Source organism: Scardinius erythrophthalmus, assembly GCF_964197995.2.
Source record: "Scardinius erythrophthalmus genome assembly, chromosome: 21".
NCBI lineage: Eukaryota > Metazoa > Chordata > Actinopteri > Cypriniformes > Leuciscidae > Scardinius > Scardinius erythrophthalmus.
In genome coordinates, this window is record NC_138241.1 from 16,750,118 (window position 1) to 16,770,798 (window position 20,681).

The following is a 20,681-nucleotide window of genomic DNA, read 5'->3' on the forward strand; positions in this document are numbered from 1 at the left end:
AATGTATGAGTAAATGTAATTTGATCATTTTATGAAAAACAAAATCATTAAAAGTGAATAAATCCAACTTTGATAATTTAGCAGTGGCTATAAAACAATCAACCCTTGTTAAAAAAAATTGACGGAAAAATGTCAGATTTTATTCAACCTTTAATGTGAAATAGAAACCAACAAACTACAAATAATAAACTAAAAGAAACTTGTACACATGAAATTAGATCATGTAAAATAATGCGAATGCGTTTCATTAGGCTACAAAATATAATAAAAATTAACTATTATTATTAAAAACAGAAAATAGTTATTACTATTAGTATACATTTTCATCTTGTGTCGCCTACCGAACTTTGAGCAAACGATATGAAACATGTCCTTTAAATGTGTGCTGTATAAAAGTGCATTATTATTATTTTAGCACTCATGCGCCCCATGTCCTAGAAACGTCAAATCTGGGATCTTTTGTGAGGGGTTTTTCTCTGCAGTTCCTGTGTGCGTCTGCACGGGGCGGCCGTGATCCGGTTGGTGGCAGCGGGTCTGGTGTACTGCACGAGCTGCCGTAGAGTGTGTGTGTGTGTGTGTGTCTATGTCACTCCCTCATCAGCGGCTCGCTGCTGGAAACATGGCGTCAGTGCACACACGGGCGAGCCTCAACTCTGCAGACGGATAGAGAAATAAAGTGTGCACCGGGACTCATATCATACACTAGTCTTTGCAAAGTCGACCTCTATTGTCCTGGACATGTTCTGATTCATGCACGGGTGAAAGGAGAGCCATCCCGTCAATTCATAGCCGGTTATGGAGCCTCCGGATGAGATCAGGTAAGAGAAGCGAATCGGAAACAGTGGGTGCGTGTTTGAGTCTGTGTCTGTATGCATATAATATATAAATATATATGTGTGTGTGTGTGTGTGTGAGAGAGAGATCACGCAACTATACAGCCGGGATTCAGGACACGCCGCCAAATAGTGCACCCATTGAGACCGTATCGGAGCGACTAGAGCGCATGCGCGTAACATCTTCAAACCGCTAGTGAGGGGAAAACGAGTCATTTCCGCGAATCGTTAATTTCAACAGAACTAATTTAGAAACTGATTCAGCAGTCTTTTTTATTACACTTTTATATGTTTTATAAACAAGCCATGTTTAATATGTTTTTAAAATAGATTTATTATGTTTATTGCAATTGTACGTATCACAGTTCAGTTTGTTGCTGCCATGATTTAGCTAATCAAAATCTTGGCTTGAAACGTTTTCTCACGTTATAGTAAAATGCTGCTCATTAAAACTTTTTTTTGTATGTGTGTTGACAAAACGGACATAAATTATAATTGTTAACATTTCTGCTATTAAACTTACTTTGTGCTCCATCAGGCGAACCCTCTGTTCATTCCAAATGCTTAAATTCATCTCAGTAGGAATCACTTATTGGGTGCTTCTCATTTCTTATTTGTGCATCCTCGTTTCCTTTCATCGCTTCCTGTCCTCGCGTCTCAGCTTCCAGAAAATATATATTTTTTTACTGAATACAAAATCTGAATACAACAAAATGGTATAAACAGTCAATATACAGAGAAGAAAAAAAAACGCATGGAAGGCTCAACAACACAGAACCATATTGAATGCAAAATAAAATAATAAAATAAATTAATTTCTGAATATAGTAATAAACAAAGATCACTCGAGCGTCACAAACGTTGTAGTTTGGTTATTTTAGAAATTAATACATATTTATTACTATTGTTATTTTTAATTTTTTTTTGTAACAGTTGTAATTTAAAGACAGAGACAGTTGTAAAGGGGGAGGAGAATTTGTCAGGTTTCTTGACAACAAAGACTTCCGCATGCATGAGATAGCCTACACCTGACCTGTGCATCTTCACTCATCGCTCCTCCTGAAGCTTCCTCACTCCTCGCGGTGCACTTGGAGAATTGAGACGTCCTTCAAGATGTCTTTCTTTGATAGGTTTGAAACGAGGAAGCATCAATTTTAGTATTGAGAGGCACCCATTATGTATTGATACCTTACGAATCTGAAAGGTTCAGTTAATTAATGAGTTGACTTGAGAACAGATTCAGTCCAGTTCATATCGGTTTCGTGAGCGGTTCAACCGAATCATTGAAAAGATCCGACTCACTAGAATGATTTGTTCACGAATCGGGCATCGCTGCAAATCGCTTCCTGCCACAAAGTGATCCTCCTTTGCAGCGCAACACTAAGCAGAATTTCACATTAAAGTTGCAAACTTTTATTGAATTGAAAACGGTTACCTCACAGCAAGCGTATGCATGATTACACCTGTTCCTGAGGGGAAAAACTCAGTGTTAATGGAAACAAGCAGACCTGTGGGAAAGGTAAAGAGACTGTGCGTCTATGTGCAAGATCATTGTACTCCGCTAGCGCGCGAGTTATGTACGGCGTCTCTCTCTCTATCTCTCTCTTTCAAATTCGGCAATGTGCCTTTTAAAGTTTCAGGGTTGTGACATTTTTTTTTCAGTGTATTGTTATCCGAACTCGATATCTGGGTGTGATTAGAGATATTGAGACTGTCGGTTCAATGTTTATTTGCATCATTCCTCGAGTGCAGCTTGAGTTGCACAGAACTCTGAACAAACATCACGCACAACGAGTAAAGTTGGAAGTTAATCCCATATCAGGGATGAAGTCTGATTGAAAATAAAACATCCAGTCGGTAAACCACGAGTCCTGGGAGCCAGATTGACACACACTCCCTTAGTGAGTTGGTGAAATGTTTGGTTTGCAATTCCCAGAAATCACCTGTCTGCGCTCAACTGAGCTGAGTTTCTTGGATTTGACGTGCAGCATCTGATTCTGGGAATTGTTTTTTTTTTAAAGCATTATTTATTCACTGATGTTCGTGGTTCTTTTGAGAGAGATATGTGCACTGTACAGATTGTTCTGCCATCTTATTTTCCCACATATCTCTTGTTGGCCTGTGGTCAAATGCCTTTTTTTTCTTTTCTTTTTGCAGTGCATTATTTGCTGTCATAAATGTGTTAAACCTTAATGTCTTCCTGCATTTGAGCCCTTCTGTTTAAGATAAGGTTCAGAAAGTTTTGTTTTCCCACTGCCATGTGCACAAGGCTTTAGCTGATAAAGCCCAGTGGAATGTTCTGGAGCGTTTTCATACTTTTGTCTCTTATGACCCCACGCAACGTCACCGAAAGCGTTTGCCCTGAACGCCCGGCGACAGCTTCTCAAGAATGCCTTGTTGTGTCTCTCTTCCTGCTCTCCCCGCCCTTCCTAGCAATTCTTTGTGATAAACTGCTTTCTTTGGTAACTGTTAAGGATAGAGATAACTTGTTTAAAATGCAAGATCAGAGATTGTGCATTTAATTTCTTGTTTACTGTGTGTGCACTATATATGAACTGGGAGATCTATGAGGTGAACTTTAAAATCAGCATGCATGGCTTTTAGGGTGAAATTGCTTAGTGCGGCAAGAATGTATTTCTTGGCCTTCGGTGGTGACTTAAGGTTAAATTGTTGCCTTGGAACATTTTGGAATCCTTAGTACATAACGTATGTTATTCAGAAATCTCACGGATCACTCTGCAAGTATGCTATTCTTCAGTATGGTTGCTGAACATGCACAGTTGACATTTTGACGTTTTACGTCATTGTATAGCACGCTGTAAATCCTATCCCTGCTCATTTATGACCACAAGCATGCCTCAATTCCAGGATGTGGTGCACTAAAAGAATGTTGACCCCACGTCCTGGTGGCACCCATGGCTGGAACTCATTAATTTATTTCTTTGCACAATCCATGGTCCAATGCTTCAGATTGCTGTCAGTCCCACGTCTTTTCTGACTTTTGTAGAGCTATCATTTCAGCTCTGGTTACCAACAAGATTCATAGATTCATTGGGCCTCATTTACGAAATAAACGCATGACAGAAAAATGCGCAAAACTTGGCATTTATCAATATGGACGTGAGCGGTGATTACGATCAAATCTCACATCAGGTCTCAGCTCGTGTACGCAAGTTTTTAAGTTAATGTGAACTTGCTTGCAGCGTAGTAAATCTGGTGGAGAGTTGTAATGAGAGCATTTTGTTAATTTAGATTGGTGGGTGTCTGTGACACATTAAAAATGACCACAAATGTTTTTTTCCCCAGAGGTTTAGCTTTACATGCACAAATAGCAGCATAAACAGCAGAACATGAGGATTCACAACATCGTCACATCACGCACCTGCAGCGCTTCTGTGAACCGAGAACAGCAGAATAAAAATAACTATAAAAGGAATAAAATAAATAGGACTACACTAAATATTTCACTTAAATAATTTCTAACTTTTATAAGATACTTTGAAAAATATCGATATTCAATGCTGTTTTCGATACCATGGGGAAAACTGCCACACATACTGCCATACAGATAATTTATCTCATGTTTTTTTGATAATTTGGGTAATTTAGCTTACACACAGCAGAGGGGGGCTATATTTGAATCGTTAAACTAAATTGACAAAAAAAAAAAACAGTAGACAGTCTGTAATAAAATAAGAACAAATAAACAAAATGCAAACGATTGCACAAATAAATACAATAGAATAAAGAGACATCTCATGCACGCACGCACACGCACACACACACACAGCATATCAGTTCTAGCGTTGCTTGCTAACTAGACACTACAGATATTCATCATCAAATCTTGCACAAAAAAACCCCATTATATTGCACTTAATTTTAGCGTTTACTCTCCCTTTCGAGCACCATGGGCAAAGCATGCTGGGAAATAGAAATCCCAGCCCAGTTTCAGTTAAAGGTATAGTGGAGGATCTTTCCGAATTTTAGATAAGACCCGCCCTCTCCACTTTTTGAAAAGTTTGATTGATTCACCAGAATGATTGACAATTAGGAGGACCAATAGTATAGGTGATCCACCCGGAAGTAAAAAATTCTCCGCTATACCTTTAAACTTTAGTTCGTCTAAATTAAAAGAAATAATTTCATAAAACTCAAAACAAGAAAACATTAAGAATAATAAGTTGATAATAATGCAAATGATTATTAATAACTTAAGTTTAATTTAAAATATTTAAGTTTACTTCAAATATATCAGTTCTGTGAACTTGAAAGAAAAAGTAAATTTGACTGAACTAGTTAGTTTAAGTTTGTCCTACTCAAGCCAATTTATTATTTTGAACATTAGAGTTTACAGTGTGTAGTTTATAATATAGTGTTATTTCACAGCCAAAATAGTATAGATTATGTACGAAATATTGGAAATGTGATCAGCCCTATTAGCTCACACAGCTGTTCTCTTAAGCCAAATTGGATACACTTTTGGTTTATCTGCGTTTTTCTGATTTTTCTTTCCTCTTTGCAAGGTTAGTATTTTTGGTGTGTATGTTGGCTGAGCACCTGCATCTTTTTGGCCAGCTGAGCTTCAGCCCACTGTGTCCTCTTTTTGACTTCAGGAAGGAAGTGCCGAGATGTAACGCATATCATCCTAAAGCGATCACTTGTCTAGCTAAACTCTCAAAACAGTCTTTAGTTTCTCATGTAATATCTTCAATTATGCTTTCAATTGTCCAGAGAGGGTGTGCACCAGGGGTGGAAGTTAGAATAGTGACTTATGTTGAGTCCTTCATGCAGAGGTATTGGCTAGACAAGGTTGGTGGTTTTTCATTGGTCCCTCATGCAACTCTCACTCTCACTCCATTATGGTCCACATGCTCATATCTTAATGTAACACACACACACACAGTCATTTTGCCTTGCGGCCTCAAATGGTCATTATGTGGACACAGGAAATGACATTGTACAAATCTGTGGCATAGTGATGGGAAATAGAGCAAAGCTTGTTTTAAAATTAGAGGAAGTCTGCTTTAGCATTCCTGGAACTCACTTTTCATAATGTGACTTTGTGCTATTATGCACTTCATTCATCCACAGCCAACATCAGTCACTCCATGCATAAGTTGTATAGGCTGCAATTATAGCAATGAATCATAGATCTAATTTGTGCCTATCGAGATCTTATTTAAGAGGCCAACATTTAACTCAACAAGCAACATTACTTTTATCTAGTTTGAGTCATGCAATTTATAGGAACCATGAAGACGTTTTGTTTTCTTCCAGATATATTCTTAGCATGGAAGTATGCATATGTTGAGACGAGGATGCAAATCAATAAGTCCGAAACCTCAAAGTGCTGCTTTTACAATAAGGAAAATGTGCAGGAATGGATGTCTTCTGGATCTTGATAGGCTTGATAATACAGTTTAGTAATGGCCTGAGTGCATCACTCTTGACTGCGCAGTACAATATAATTCTGGCAGCTAGGTCAGAAACGCCAGTTTACACATTAGTAGACACTTATCCAAAGCAGCAACAGTGCATTCGATTTACATATTATGAATATTCACAAAATAACTGTTTTTGCAATGTTACAAATCTCTAGTGTAATATCTGCACCAAAACACCAGCAAATAAGGTTGATTAAACTTAAACTTCAATCAACAGGTGATCCAATGTTGTTCTCTTACTCTGGTTGTTCAGAAAAATGGTTTGCGATTTAATTTGGTACTGCTAGTGACGCAGAAATTACCCAGCTCACTTTTAAATTTGTTTGTTGGTTCAAAACCAGCATATGCAAAAACCCAAACCAGAACCATTACACTTGTTCCTTACATTGGAGGAGATTGGACCTTCATGTCTATGAGAAAATATTGAATGTCAATTCCAAGAAACCACGAGCTCAGAGAATAACACTCAAGGGAACATCACAGGCCAGTGGAGTTGTTTACCAACAACATTCTGGATACTTTATTTCTAGTGCTTGTGGGGAAAGGTCATACGGGAGCATGTTTGGTGCCTGGGCTGCAACTAACAATTTTGATAATCGATTAAAACATTTTCATTTCAAACTATGCTGTTCTTTCGAACTTTAGTCATCCAAGAAATCTGAAGAAACGATTCACGGTTTCCATGAAAATGTTAAGCAGCACAACTGTCGACATTGATTGTAAGAAGAAATGTTTGAGTGCAAAATCAGAATAATATTTTAAATCGTAATAATATTTCACAATATTGATGTTTTAAACTTCTGAACAATTGTGTAAGTGCTCATTTTACCGGAATAAGAATATACCATTAAAATGTGAGTGCATATGCTATTTCCGTAAAAATTCACTTCATTACTTTAAATCTTTGTGAACAGTGCATAGAATGGTTGATCAATAACATTGTTTTGATTGATAACTTGTTGCAACACCTCTTGGTACCAAACAGAAGTCTGGATGGATGATTGGTCTTCGGTTACCTGTGTGTCAGTGGTGACCTATAGGGTCCAATCAGGCTTTTGTTGTGTTTTGCACGGCCTCAATCAATAAGCTCAGAAGGGTTGTTGTCTGCCTGTTAGAGAAGGAAGTGTGTGTGTGTGTGTGTGTGTGTGTGTGTGTGTGTGTGTGCACATGCCAGCGATACCAAAGCATTGCTCACAAGGCCTCATGTCAAAGGTAGTTTCTGGCATGACTTACTGGTTGTTCCTTGTCATTGGTAACATGATGTCCCTGTGGGTTTTGGCTGAATCTGTGAACATCCTTTGAAAAACTGTTCTATTTATTTCTATTCTCTCCTTTGTTCATTGTTAGTTCATGTTTCCTCTGAAAATTTGTTGTATTTAATTTTTTTTCATGGGAAAACTAGTCAGCTTATTGCTTTTCTGCCTGAGTTAATCTTACAAAATCTTGTCAATAAATGACAAAGGAAAGAAAAGAAAGAAAATTTGAAAGAAAATAAAGCTGATTTTAGGACAATTTATGAAACATTCATTTAAGATGATTTTAGTAAAAAAAACAAATGTGTACAGACAGGATGATTTGTTGCTGTATTACAGTAATAATGAGATTTTTTTATATATATATCATGCATTGCAGTATTAAAGGACAAGTTCGGTATTTTACACTTAAAGCCCTGTTTACAGATCGTTTCTGATGAAATAGAACGGTTAAGATTAAAATTTGGACACATGCTGCTGTCCCGAGAATTTTAGGTTTCTTTCGCATTCCCCCCCACCTACAGAATGGCTGCATAGGTGCACTGGAACAATCCTTCCTAAAACGCATTAAACTTTCGTTTACAAAGATGTGAAACTCACCGAGTGGTCAGGGGTGTTTACTGATATGTTCACACAAAAATCGCTGCAAAAGATGCTTTCCAACAGGTTTTATCGTAGTTTTTGTCCAACTCCATTGACTTGTATTGGATATGCTGTGAGGTACGGTATTACTCCGCCACCAACTGGGCTGGAGTGTCTATTATTCAAGCTCTCAACGGAAGAATCTACGGGTGTGAGGCGTTTGGAAAAATAGGTCCACAGTTTTACAACGAATGGTAAAACACCTGTTGGAAAGCATCTTTTGCAGCGATTTTTGTGTGAGCATATCAGTGAACACCCCTGACCACTCGGTGAGTTTGACGTCTTTGTAATCTAAAGTTTAATGCGTTTTTAGGAAGGATTGTTCCAGTGCACCTATGCAGCCATTCTGTAGGTGGGGGGGAAAGCGAAAGAAACCTAAAATTCTCGGGACAGCAGCATGTGTCCAAATTTTAATCTTAACTGTTCTATTTCATCAGAAACGATCTGTAAACAGGGCTTTAAGTGTAAAATACCGAACTTGTCCTTTAAGAAAATGCTGTCATTTGCAGGAAAGGGTTTGCTCAATTGTAAAATGTTTTTGAAAGAAGTCTCTTATGCTCACCAAGACTGCATTTGTTTGATAAAATGCACAGTAAAAACAATATCATTGTGAAAATTTTAATTTCCAATTATAATAACTCTTTTTCTATTTTAATATATTTTATAGTGCAATTTTATTCCTGTGATGGTAAAGCTGAATTTCCAGCATCATTACTCCAGTCTTTAGGGTCACATGATCCTTCAGAAATCATTCTAATATGCTGATTTGGTGTTCAAGAAACGTTTCTTAATATTATCATTTGTAGCTTAATATTTTTATGGATTTTTTTAATTTTGATGAATAGAAAGTTCAAAAGAAGATAAAAAAAATATATCTATCTAAATAATATAGTCACTTTTGCTCAATTTAATGCACCCTTGATGAATAATAGGATTTCTTTAAATAGCAAAAAAAAAAAAACACTGGACCCAAGCTTTTGATTTTTTAATTCTTTTAATTTTGGGGAGAAATTTTGACTTAACATTGCAAATTCAACTGTCAAGTTCTAATAAAGAGTTATACACATTTTCTTTACTGGGAAACTTCATGGGTCCCGGGACCTTTTTTTATCTTCTTCTTTTTTTTGAGTGGCCCAACTTGTAAAGGGCCTTAGACAATGTTTTCCCCCTGCCTGACAACACTTCTTATTCTGATTTCGGAATAATTACATTAAAATATCTATATACAAAATATGTAGTGTTGTTGTCAAAAGTCTTAAACATATGAATAGTTTCAGCAATATCATCCATTCCTATCACCAGCTGCAACCAGCCATTAGACGTCGAGACAGTTGTTCCACGTGCCGCTCGCACACAATGAAGCGCTGCGGGCTACAACAATGACTCCAGTGGCGGGAGGGGTCAGAGGTCACGGCCCTCTCTTGACTGCAGCGAGGCAGATGTGGTCAGCTCTGTTTATGGCCCTCGTCAAAGGCTGTAACATTCCTCTGCTGTATAGTTTGTTCCTGATAACCTTGGATGAGCTATTCAATGGACCTGAGCTCCATATGCAGCCGTAAATCAACAACATGTATTGCTTTTGTGGGTTATGGGGTTGCACTCGGCACTGCCCTGGTGTTCCTGCGGGTCGGGAGCCTTTGAATGGGGTGATAGCAGCACAGAGGCGGAATTCTCTAGACCTTTCCACTCTAGTGCTCAAGCAGCGTTCAATGAAGATACGTCATGACAACCAACCAAACAAACAGCCAGAGCCTGGGTGATTTCACCATTTCCTGTGTCATTCCTGAAGGGTTTGGTAACAGTTAGACTCTGCCCAGGGCTGCACCTTCAAACACAAACATTCTGTCACTCTCCCAGCAAGCTTTTCAGAGTTTTACTAGGCTGTTTGAGCCTACATTTTTGCACAAAAACAACCTGAAATGCATGCAACTAGTTTGCTTTCTGTAAATGTAACTGCATATATTTACTCTCAGAACTTATGGGAACTCTTATTTCTTGTGTTGGTGGGGTTTTTATGAATTATAACATTTGCAATGTTCATTACTGAAAAACGCACATCAGTTTGCAGTGTCTGTAAATGGTAGGACTGCATAATTGTGATATGACTTAGTGCGACTATCAAATCGTAAAGGTTGCGATTTAATTACATATGTGCTGCATGTTTGATGCATGGTTTACAGTAATTGCTGGTCCACACAAACTCATCTCTGCATGTGCATTTCGGGTTGCTTTATAATGTGCATTTGGGAATGCTATATGCGCCAAACATCTTCCCAAACTCGTATTGAGAAGCGATTAGAAACCACCTGTTGTCTAGTAAAGATAAGGTTTAAGTACTTGCGGTTTTCCATCAAAACAAAAACTCTGTGGTTTAGTGTTTGAAAATGAAGAAATTAAGACGGTCATAAATATTAGTACTGTAATTGTACATTTGTACTGTAAAATAAATTGGTATTATTATTATTATTAATATATTTTCTCAACTCAATTGTTTTTTTTACAGTGAAACGTTACAATAGTAATATTTCAAATTTTAATTATTTTATAGTCATATCTGATATATTATCAGAAAATGTTTGGCCAAATTGTGTAGCCCTATAAATAAGAACGGCAAACATGGAGCTTTAAAATAAAATTCTTTTTTGTGATGTGAGTAAGCTAAATGTAAATGATGGGTCTTGTGGTGGTATCCATATGTTAAGTGGCGGCAACGGTGGGGTGCGGGGAGTCGGGCCGTCTGTGTCTGAATGTTCTGGCACGAGGACCACAATACCCTGCAGCAGGTGTCTGGGAGGACTTTTGGTCTGCCTGGAGACTCCCTGGGGGATTGTGGGGAATTGATGTATGTGTGAGGGGCAGATGGATGACTTGGGCTTTGCTCAGAGTGGTCTTTGTGAGTGAAATCACAGATTAAGTCAACCAAAGTCTGACCCCACTGTGAAAGTGATCCTTTCCTTCTTTGCTTGACAATGGCCCCCGTATCAGTATCATTTTCCTCCCACACAAACACACAGACATGCACGTGTCCAAATACACCTACATACACAGTTTGTCTCAGCATGGTGGGGAGTTTTGCACCAGTTTGCTCCCTCCCACTAGCAAATGCAGTCCTTTTTTGTTTGTTTCATTGTCTATGGGATGCATGTCCTCTACCGATACTTTTTGTAATCCTCTTAAAATACTTTTATTAGCTCATGAATATATTTCTTTTAAACATAGGCCTAACTCAAGTGGTCACCCTCAGAGTTTTTTTTTTTTTTATTAAAATTTGGAGACAGAAGACATTGCACGTTTGTATTTTTTTGTATATCTTGTTGTACATAAGAGCTGCTATTTTGAGGCATTTTTTCCGTTTATATCCAAATCTGTATTTAAGCCTTAGCAATATGAAATGTTAAATGTTGATCTTATGACAGTTTAAAGCGCAGTAATCAATATATTTGAATAATTCTTGCAACTCTAAGGGTCAACTTAGGTTTTCCCTAAGATTTCCTTAGCTATGTAGAGAATATAACTTGCTTCTTGACTTTGCAATGGATATCTGTTCTTAAATTATTCCAATTATTCTGAAATGTGGAGTTTACCAAGGCTATTCATGGCCATAATCATATTTTGGATTGTTCTGATTTCTGTTCAGGCTCAAGGACTCGTCCAAAGATGTGCCCCAGCAGAATACTGAGGTGGATGAGTCTTGGGACGAGCCCAGCCAGGAAGAGGAGAATCTCTACAGCACCTCCCCTCCCCGCACTCCTCGACAGATAAAACGTATGTCCAACAAACACCAGAGAAACAGCCAGGGGTCAGCCAAGGGCAAAGGTGAGAGCCCTTAATGTGCAAATATCTGAAACATATGGTGTTAGGGCCCCATTCTAAAGTGACATTCAAGCGCTTGAGATCACGTTGAATGAAAATCGATGGATTTGACGTTTAAATGAAGAAAAGCCACTGAAGTTAATTCATAAGGGGGAAAAAAAAATATGAATAAAAGATGATATTATTCAAGAATAACAACTTGGGCTAAAACAACTAAGCCAAATTTAAATAGTCAACAAAAATGAAAATTGTCAGTCAATAATTGTCAGGTTTTTGCACTATGCACAGATATATCGGTATATAAATCAGGGGACGGAAAAGTAAACTTTTTTTATATATATATATATAAAATAAAAAAAGGCATGTTATAATTTTATTTAAGTTCTATTGAATTGCTTGTAAAAAAAAAAAAGAGCGGAGTAAATGAAGTAGATATAGAAATAAGATTTATTGTAATAAATGGGTTTGGTTATGTCACCAACTTTCATCTCTTTCATCAGCAGAGAAGCCGTGTTCCTCCAGCCCGTTGTCTCAACGAGAACGTGAAGGAGCCAGATCAGCCGAACCTCCTGAAGAGCACAGCTACAAGCAGGAAAAGAAGCAGCGCTTCAACCAGCGCACCAACGAGCGGGACAGCAAGTTCGAGGGCACCTTCATGCTGGATTCGGTGTCCAAGTCCAGTACCATCGGCTCTAGAAACATGGATCCCCGCAAGCCATACCTGAGCCTGGGCATGCTGCCTGTGCGCACCCACCGGCAGACCTCACGCACAGACTGTCCGGCAGACCGTCTCAAGTTCTTTGAGACTCTGCGGCTGCTGCTTAAACTCACCTCCATGTCATCCAAGAAGAAGGAGAAGGAGCAGCGCGGCCTGGAGAACACTGCCTTCATGGGCCAGAACAACGAGGTCATCTGGCTGGAGTTGCAGGCCTGGCATGCCCGCCGTAGCGTCATGGAGCAGGACCTGTACCTGTACACTGCCCGCCAAGCCATACCTGACATCATCAACGAGGTTCTGCACTTCAAAGTGGATTATAGCAGCCTAGCCGGGCTTGAGAGCAAAGTCTCGGTCGAGGAGAGCTACTCCTGTCCCGGTGAAACCAACTGCAGGAACGATCCGTTTAGCTTTAGCACTTGTTCCATGTCTTGGGGAGAGATTGACGCTGCTGCTCCGCTTTCTTCAGCACTGGAGTGCCGGGAGCACCTGCAAAGGCAGCGAGTAGCTTTCGATCAGGTCAAGCGGGTCATGTCTCTGTTGGAGTCAGTGGAGGCTCTGTTCCCGTCTCTGCAGACCTTGCAGAAGGACTACGAAAAGTACGCAGCTCGGGATTTCCAGGGCAGGGTGCAGGCGCTCTGCTTGTGGCTCAATATCACTCAGGACCTGAACCAGAAGCTGCGTGTGATGGGCACCGTGCTGGGCCTCAGGGACCTTTCCCGCATCGGCTGGCCCATCTTCGAGATCCCCTCTCCTCGCTGTTCCCGCGGCAATGAGGATGACGAGGATGAGACGGAGTCCACGGCTACCTTCACCGCCGACAACGACGGGGAGGAAAGGACCTTGAGTGAGGCGACTAGTGATGGGGAGCAGTCGCCCTGCCTCACGCCAAAGTTTTCACGCCTCATGTCAGAGGAGGAGTTTCTCCCACGGGACAACGAGACCTGCTACTGTCCCACTGCCATATACAGGCCGTTTGTGGATAAGGCACTTAAACAGATGGGACTGCGTAAACTGATCCTCAGACTGCACAAGCTGATGGACCGCTCGCTGCAGAGGTCCAGAACTGCTCTGTTGAGTCACATGCCGGCTCAAGAGGTGAGAGAGCAACTGTGGTGCTGACAGGACTTTAGATTGGTTCTAAATGTGTGGAATATCGGAGGAAAATTCGAAAACGTTCCTTTTGGCTTCATGGCAGTTTGGAAAGAATGAGAGAAGTTCTTTTAAAGAATTAGTTCAACCCAAAATGAGAATACTTTCATCATTACCTCACCTTCATTTTGTTCCAAACCTGTATGACTTTTTTGCTTCTGTGGAGCACAAAAGGAGAACTGTACTGGTTGCTCTTTAATGCAATTGCTATAAATGAGAATTGGAGCTTCAAGTTCCATAAAGGTCAAAAGGTCACTGTAGGGGTGGGCAAAATACCGGTAGACATGATAAACTAGTACAAATTTGACCACCGGTAGAGATTTTGCATTCTCGTCTGTTCGGGGTTATACTCACGTGATGTTGAGGTGCTGTGCCATTTAAGCCTTGCCAGTTTAAACCTTTCTAACAATTTTAAACCTTTCAAGCACAATGAGACACAAACGGAACTCAATTTGGTTCTTGCTTGCTGTTCTGACAGACACCCGAAGAATGTGCACATACATTTCACCAGGCTTGATGCATTGCCAACAGATGATTGCTGTCAAGACCAGCAACATGATAAATCTGATGAAGTACTTGACAGTGCACAAAATAAACTTAAGAGCATAAGGTGGATAAATAGGATACTTGCCCCACAGACATGAAAAATATGCCTATAGAAGCTTGAAATGTCTACTTTTAAACGAACCAATTTGAATCGAAATCTAATACTCTCTGATTATGTAATAATCCAAATGAAAGGTGCAGAAATGCACCTTTCATTTGGATTATTACATAATTACTCTATAGGCGCGCGCATGCGTTCACAATACTGCAGAGATGACGATTAAGCGTCGTCAACTTCATCTTTGCAGCCACCGACTCAGAAAACTAGTTTATTAATAAACAATTAAAATGTCTCCTTGCTATTTTTTCTCGACACATTCATAATCATTAGGCTACTTTTGCCAGTGCTTTAAGGCCAGCTTTATTTGTGCTGAGCGCGATGCATATATCCCGCCCCCAATTAGCCTATATTCAATTCAATGCACATTTATTTGTATAGCGCTTTTCACAATACATATCATTTCAAAGCAGCTTTACAGAAAAGGCATGTCTACATTACAATTTACAGTGATCTGTTATCAGAGGTGACTCTGTAATGCATTTCAGAAATGTACATATACAAATCACGCGAACAATATATTAATTTAAACAATGTATTAATTTAAGGCAGAAACAATGAGCTCATTGAAGTAAAGAATACATGTTGTTAAATGATTAGGATATATATAATGAGAATTAAAATGAAACGATTGTGATATAAGATTTTGTTAATATTGCCCACCCCTAATTCAGTGATTATCTTTTTGCTGTTTACCTCTACTGTGTCAGTGAGTTCGAGAAATTAATTTGTGAATGAATCATCCTAACCAGTTTTGTAAACGGGATCAACGGATTCATAAATATTTATTAACCTACTGTTTTACTCACATTCGAAAAAAGAAAATTGTTTGGGTTTGGAACAACATGAGAGTGAGTGCATAATTACATAATATTTATTTGCATGAACCCTTCCTTTTATGGAATTGATGTCAGTGTTCTGTCTTTTTCATTTTTTATTATCAGTATTGCTGCAATATTTTGTGGTTTTCTGTTTTCTGTTCATATAATTTAATTTTCATGCCCATATTCTCTCTGTTCCTGTTTTCCATGTCCATATTCTGCTTTGTTCCTGTTAGTTGTCAGCGGTCCCAGGTTATTCTTTGCAGCACTGTGACTACCTTCCAGAGCTATCTCGTCACGTATCTGGTCAGGTAGAGGAGGAGGAGGGGTCGGGACGAGTATCGTGGAAGGAGCTAATGGATATGGACCTGCCCTCATTCCGACCAGCTTTCTTGGTGCTTTGCCGTGTGCTGCTAAATGTTATTCACGAGTGCCTAAAACTGCGCCTTGAGCAAAGGCCTGCAGGGGAACCGTCCCTGCTCAGCATCAAGCAGGTCATTACTTGCACACATATTGTACTTACACTGTTTTTCAAAAGTTTGCTGTCAGTAAGATTTAAAATGACAATTAATTACATAACAAATTGCGGTTAATTATTTTTTAATCGGTTGACAGCACTATACATAAATGTGTGTGTGTGTGTGTATATTATTCATTGCCAATATATTATTCATTGGCACTTGACAGCTATTGATTTTGGAAATGACACAACATGAACTACGACTACTGGTCTAGTAGACATGGTTATCAACCAATACAACTGGCAAAGCCAGCATATGAGTCTATCAATAAAATATCTTGGTTTATATGTCATTACTTTTTTGATTGCTTAGTTGTGAAACTAATTGTTAGTGTTTTTTGTTGTAGATTTTGATTTATTGATAATTATGACTTTTAGGAATTATGACTTTTAATTAGGTGTTTTGATCTGTGATGCTTATTGGGGGACGTTATGCTCTACTCTCTTAGAGAAGCATAAATTCTTAAAAGCTATTCTCACATTTGGCATAACTAAATTAAATCCCATGAAATGATTCCTAGAGGCTACAACAATGGCTGAGTTGTGTGTTTATGTGTATTGTAGTTGGTGCGTGAGTGTAAAGAGGTTCTTAAAGGAGGGCTCCTGATGAAACAGTACTACCAGTTCATGCTGCGAGGCGTCGTCACTGACCCCCAGGGTCTGCAGACTAACACCAACATCGACGAGTTTGAGGAGGATCTCCATAAAATGCTAGAGGTGGGATTTGGACTGACTAGTGTTGTAATCTTATCAACTTTTTTTTGTGCAAGTACATTTACATTCGTTACAAAGTGACTGTGATTCATTTAAAAAGTTACTTGTGAAAAGTGAAAAGTTACTTATAGTCAGTAGAGTGACTGTTCGGGGACCATCAAATTAAATTGTTAGCACATACTGTATTAAAGAGAGAGTTCACCCAAAAATAAAAATTCTGTCGTAAAATTCACTCTCAAATTGTTTCAAACCTGTATATATGTCTTTGTTTTGCTGAACACAAAGGAAAAATGTTTGTAACCAAGCAGATCTTGGGCCCCATTGACTACCATAATATTTTTTTCCGCTACTATGATCGTCAATGGGCCCCGAGATCTGTTCTGTTACAAACATTCTTCCAAATATCTTCCTTTGTGTTCAGGAGAACAAAGAAATGTATACAGGTTTGGAACAACTTGAGGGTGAGTAAATGATGACAGAATTTTCATTTTTGGGTGAACTATCCCTTTAAGCAGACAGTTTACTAATACTCTAATGAGAGTTATTTGACATGTAGTTGCAAAGTTACTTTTAGTTAAAAGAATGTCAAAATGTACTGTCTAAAGTGGACTATTGAAACAAAGTGTTAGTCAGAAGAATCCAGCAACATCTCCATCATGAACAGCAGTGATCTGGATGAGCTTGATATAGAAAAATCAAACAGACAAAAACATGTCTTCTGTGTGTCTGTGCATGCAGGTGTACTTTGACTATATGCGCAGCTGGATCCAGATGTTACAGCAGCTGCCTCAAGCCTCCCACAGCCTGAAGAACCTGCTGGAGGAGGAGTGGAACTTCACCAAAGTCATCACTCCATACATCCGGGGTGGAGAAGCCCAGTCTGGGAAACTCTTTTGGTTAGTCTTTTCTCTCTGTGCACTAGCTGTTTCAGTTACATTGCTCACTGGATGTGTTTAAAGAATAGTATTTCTATTAGTGGTGTAATGGTTCAAATTACTCACGGTTAGATTTTTATCACGGTTTCAGGGTCACAGTTTCAGTGCGGTTTGGTATGTGCTATGTTCAGGGGAAAAACTGCTGTCAAATAAAAATAAGAACAAGTAATCAAACTACAAGCAAAAGCACAAATAAATGCAACAGTGCTTTTCAGGTTATTTAGACATCTAGTTCTCTTTCATAGGTTCACTCAACGCTGCGGATAGCGCAGTGGGATATTCTCTGAATGTGCCGATTGTCTGAAGCCCTGTAGAATCACGCCAATTCATTGGCTGATGGCGCTCGCGCAGTCTGGCTCCGCCCCTACGCTCTTACGTTGCATCATTACATATTCGCGCGCGCGCCATCTGTCCTCAGATTTCTCTGCCTTCAGAACGAAGCGGTCACGTTGCCCTTCGCTCTTGATTTTTCTAAGCTCATACGATTTCTGGATTATTCTCGGCGCTTCTGCGACTGTTCAAGCGGAACTCTGTTTCTCCTTACGGTGAAGTTGGCATGGAATACCGACGCTGTTCTCCGCCATGTGCTCGTTACATCGCTAACGACGACCCGCACAGTAAGTGTGTTAAATGTTTGGGTTTTTCACATGCGCGCGAGGCAGTCATAGGATCGTCTAAATGCAAATTCTGTGAAAATTTGTTGCTCAAAACCCTCAAATCGCGGCTCGCGGTTTTTGAGAGGGAATCATTCGTCCCCCCCTGTCGCGCTCCCGAGGCCTCTCGAGGATCCGCGACTTGGGGTTCGGATGTAGAGCTTGAGGATGTGGAGTTCGAGCAGACGAGCCCCGCTCTTTCTCTCCCTCCCTCCCCTCGGCACGCGCGAGGCATGCCAGTCGAATTTTCTTATGATTATTTGCGCCCCAGCCCGGGAGCACGCGACGCGGTTTCTTTCGGGCTGGAAGATGTACTTTTTACCGAGGCTTCTGACTCCGAGGATTTCGGGCCTACTCTCGCCGACGAGGTTATCCCGCCTAGCGGCCAGGAAGCGCGGCCTACTGCGGCCTACGCGGAGCTCGTTGATGTACTTTCGCGCGCTACGGAGAAGCTCGCTATTGATTGGCCCGACGAGCCCCGCGAATCTCAGTCGTCGAAACTCGACGAGAGACTTCTCAGTGGCCCTAATTCTAGGCCTCAACGGAGAAAGCTGCCATTTTTCAGTGATCTGCATCACGAGATTTCCAGATCCTGGAAGCAGCCTTTCTCTGCGCGCCTCACTAATGCGGCAGCTGCTGATTTCACCAACCTAGTAGGTTCTGTGGAACAGGGCTATTCCGCCGTTCCGGCGATTGAGGAGACTTTAGCCGACCATCTTGCTCCGTCCTCGGCGCCGTCCTGGAAATCGCGCCCCCTCCTCCCCTCTAAAGCATGTAGGACTACCTCCTCTCTAATTGGGAAATCCTACATGGCGGCTGGGCAGGCAGGCATGTCCCTGCACACTATGGCCATTCTTCAGGCCTACCAAGCAGACGTCCTGAAGGAAATGGACGAGGGCGATGGCATGACCCCTGAAGCAGTCAAGGAGCTTCGTAAGGCTACGGATTTAGCCTTAAGAGCCACCAAACATACAGCACGTGCTATAGGTCGCTCTATGGCTGGTTCCGTTGCGGTGGAGCGCCACTTGTGGCTTAATCTCACGGAGATCCGTGACAAGGAGAAGGTTTTCCTCCTGGACACCCCCATTTCTCAAACAGGTTTGTTTGGTGAGGCGGTTAACACAGTGGTTGAGAAATTCCGCTCCTCCAAATCCCAATCGGCAGCGTTCAGACAGTTCATGCCCAGGAGGGCTAGGGAACCTTCTGCTCCCTCCCCTGTTCGACCCAGAGAACGTCCCTCTTTTAGACCGGAGTTCTCTTCCAGGAGGAGCGAACCGGTGCATCCCCCACCTACCACGGTTTGGGGAGCCCGCGGTCGCCCGTTTCCCCGTCAACGGCCTCACAAGCGCCTCCAGATGAAGCGGTCCGACAAACCGACCGCTCCGGCGGCCCAGAGCCGTTCCTGACCCTCCGGTCGGAAAAAGGAGAGCTCCTCTGCTTCCTCAAGGTTGGGACAGACCGCGCAAGCGTTTCTGCCCACCTCCCAGCTCTCCTTTCCTTGCCCTGTCACCTTCGCCACTCAGAGTGTCTCGAAGTGCAGGCCATTTTTCACCATCTCGACTCAGCCCGGCGCGGGAGGAAGGAGACGCTTTTTGCTTTCTCCCCTCACCCCCGACACTCTCTATAACTGCCGGTCGCATCCTCGGAGGCACTTTTCGCTTTCCTCCGGAACAGGCGGACCTGGTCACCATGACCCCAGCATCGATGCCTCCCATCACGTGCCAGGACGCCAAGGGCTCTCCTGCACGGTCAGCTTCTCTACCCCACGAACGTCAACACGGCACCCTCACTCAGGTATGTCTTCTGCATTACAACATCCCTCTTCCTCTCTCACATTTCTTTCAAGAGTGGGAGCGCTTACCAGGGGTATCGTCTTGGGTTCTTCGCACAGTTCGGTTCGGCTACACTCTTCAGTTTTGCCGCAATCCCCCTTGTTTCTACGGGGTCTTTCCTACCGTAGTAGACAGCGCCACTCAGGCTTCTGTACTTCAGCAGGAAATTTCATCCCTCCTTCTCAAAGGAGCGATAGAAGAGGTTCCTTCAGGGGAAACCGAACGGGGCTTTTACAGCCGCTATTTCCTGGTCCCGAAGAAGGGCGGCGGTTTGCGTCCCATACTGGACCTCCACCGACTGAACTTCGCCCTTTACAAAGGGAAATTCAAGATGTTGACGCTGAAAGCTATCATATCTCAGATTCGGCCAGGGGATTGGTTCGTGACAGTAGACCTAAAGGATGCTTATTTTCACATCCAGGTTGTACGGCGACACAGGCAGTTCCTCAGGTTCGCCTTTGGAGAAAGAGCGTTCCAGTACAGGGTCCTTCCATTCGGCCTCGCTCTGGCCCCGAGGACATTCACGAAGTGTATGGATGCAGCTCTGGCCCCATTGCGGCTCCAGGGCATCCGTATTCTAAATTACCTGGACGATTGGCTCATTTTAGCCCAATCCAGGGAGTTAGTGACCCACCACAGAGACATCGTCCTGAGTCATATCCAGTCTCTCGGTTTGAGGTTGAACTC

General features: G+C 41.3%; 1 protein-coding gene across 5 annotated transcripts in view; it reads left to right on the forward strand.

Moving 5' to 3' along the window:
- The first annotated feature begins 465 nt into the window (after window positions 1-465).
- The window catches only part of map3k4 (mitogen-activated protein kinase kinase kinase 4), a 40,282-nt gene continuing 20,066 nt past the window's right edge, over window positions 466-20,681 (forward strand). Inside the window, exons 1-6 of one of the 5 annotated variants that reach the window (XM_081350191.1) lie at window positions 466-818; window positions 11,813-11,991; window positions 12,489-13,801; window positions 15,577-15,834; window positions 16,425-16,577; window positions 17,313-17,470. In XM_081350191.1, the coding sequence (XP_081206317.1) occupies window positions 796-818; window positions 11,813-11,991; window positions 12,489-13,801; window positions 15,577-15,834; window positions 16,425-16,577; window positions 17,313-17,470 (2,084 nt within the window). In that variant the 5' untranslated portion in view covers window positions 466-795. Of the gene's footprint in view, window positions 819-2,204; window positions 2,353-11,812; window positions 11,992-12,488; window positions 13,802-15,576; window positions 15,835-16,424; window positions 16,578-17,312; window positions 17,471-20,681 lie in introns of those variants that run through there. The other 4 variants (XM_081350194.1, XM_081350192.1, XM_081350193.1 and 1 more) reach the window with 4 other exon arrangements.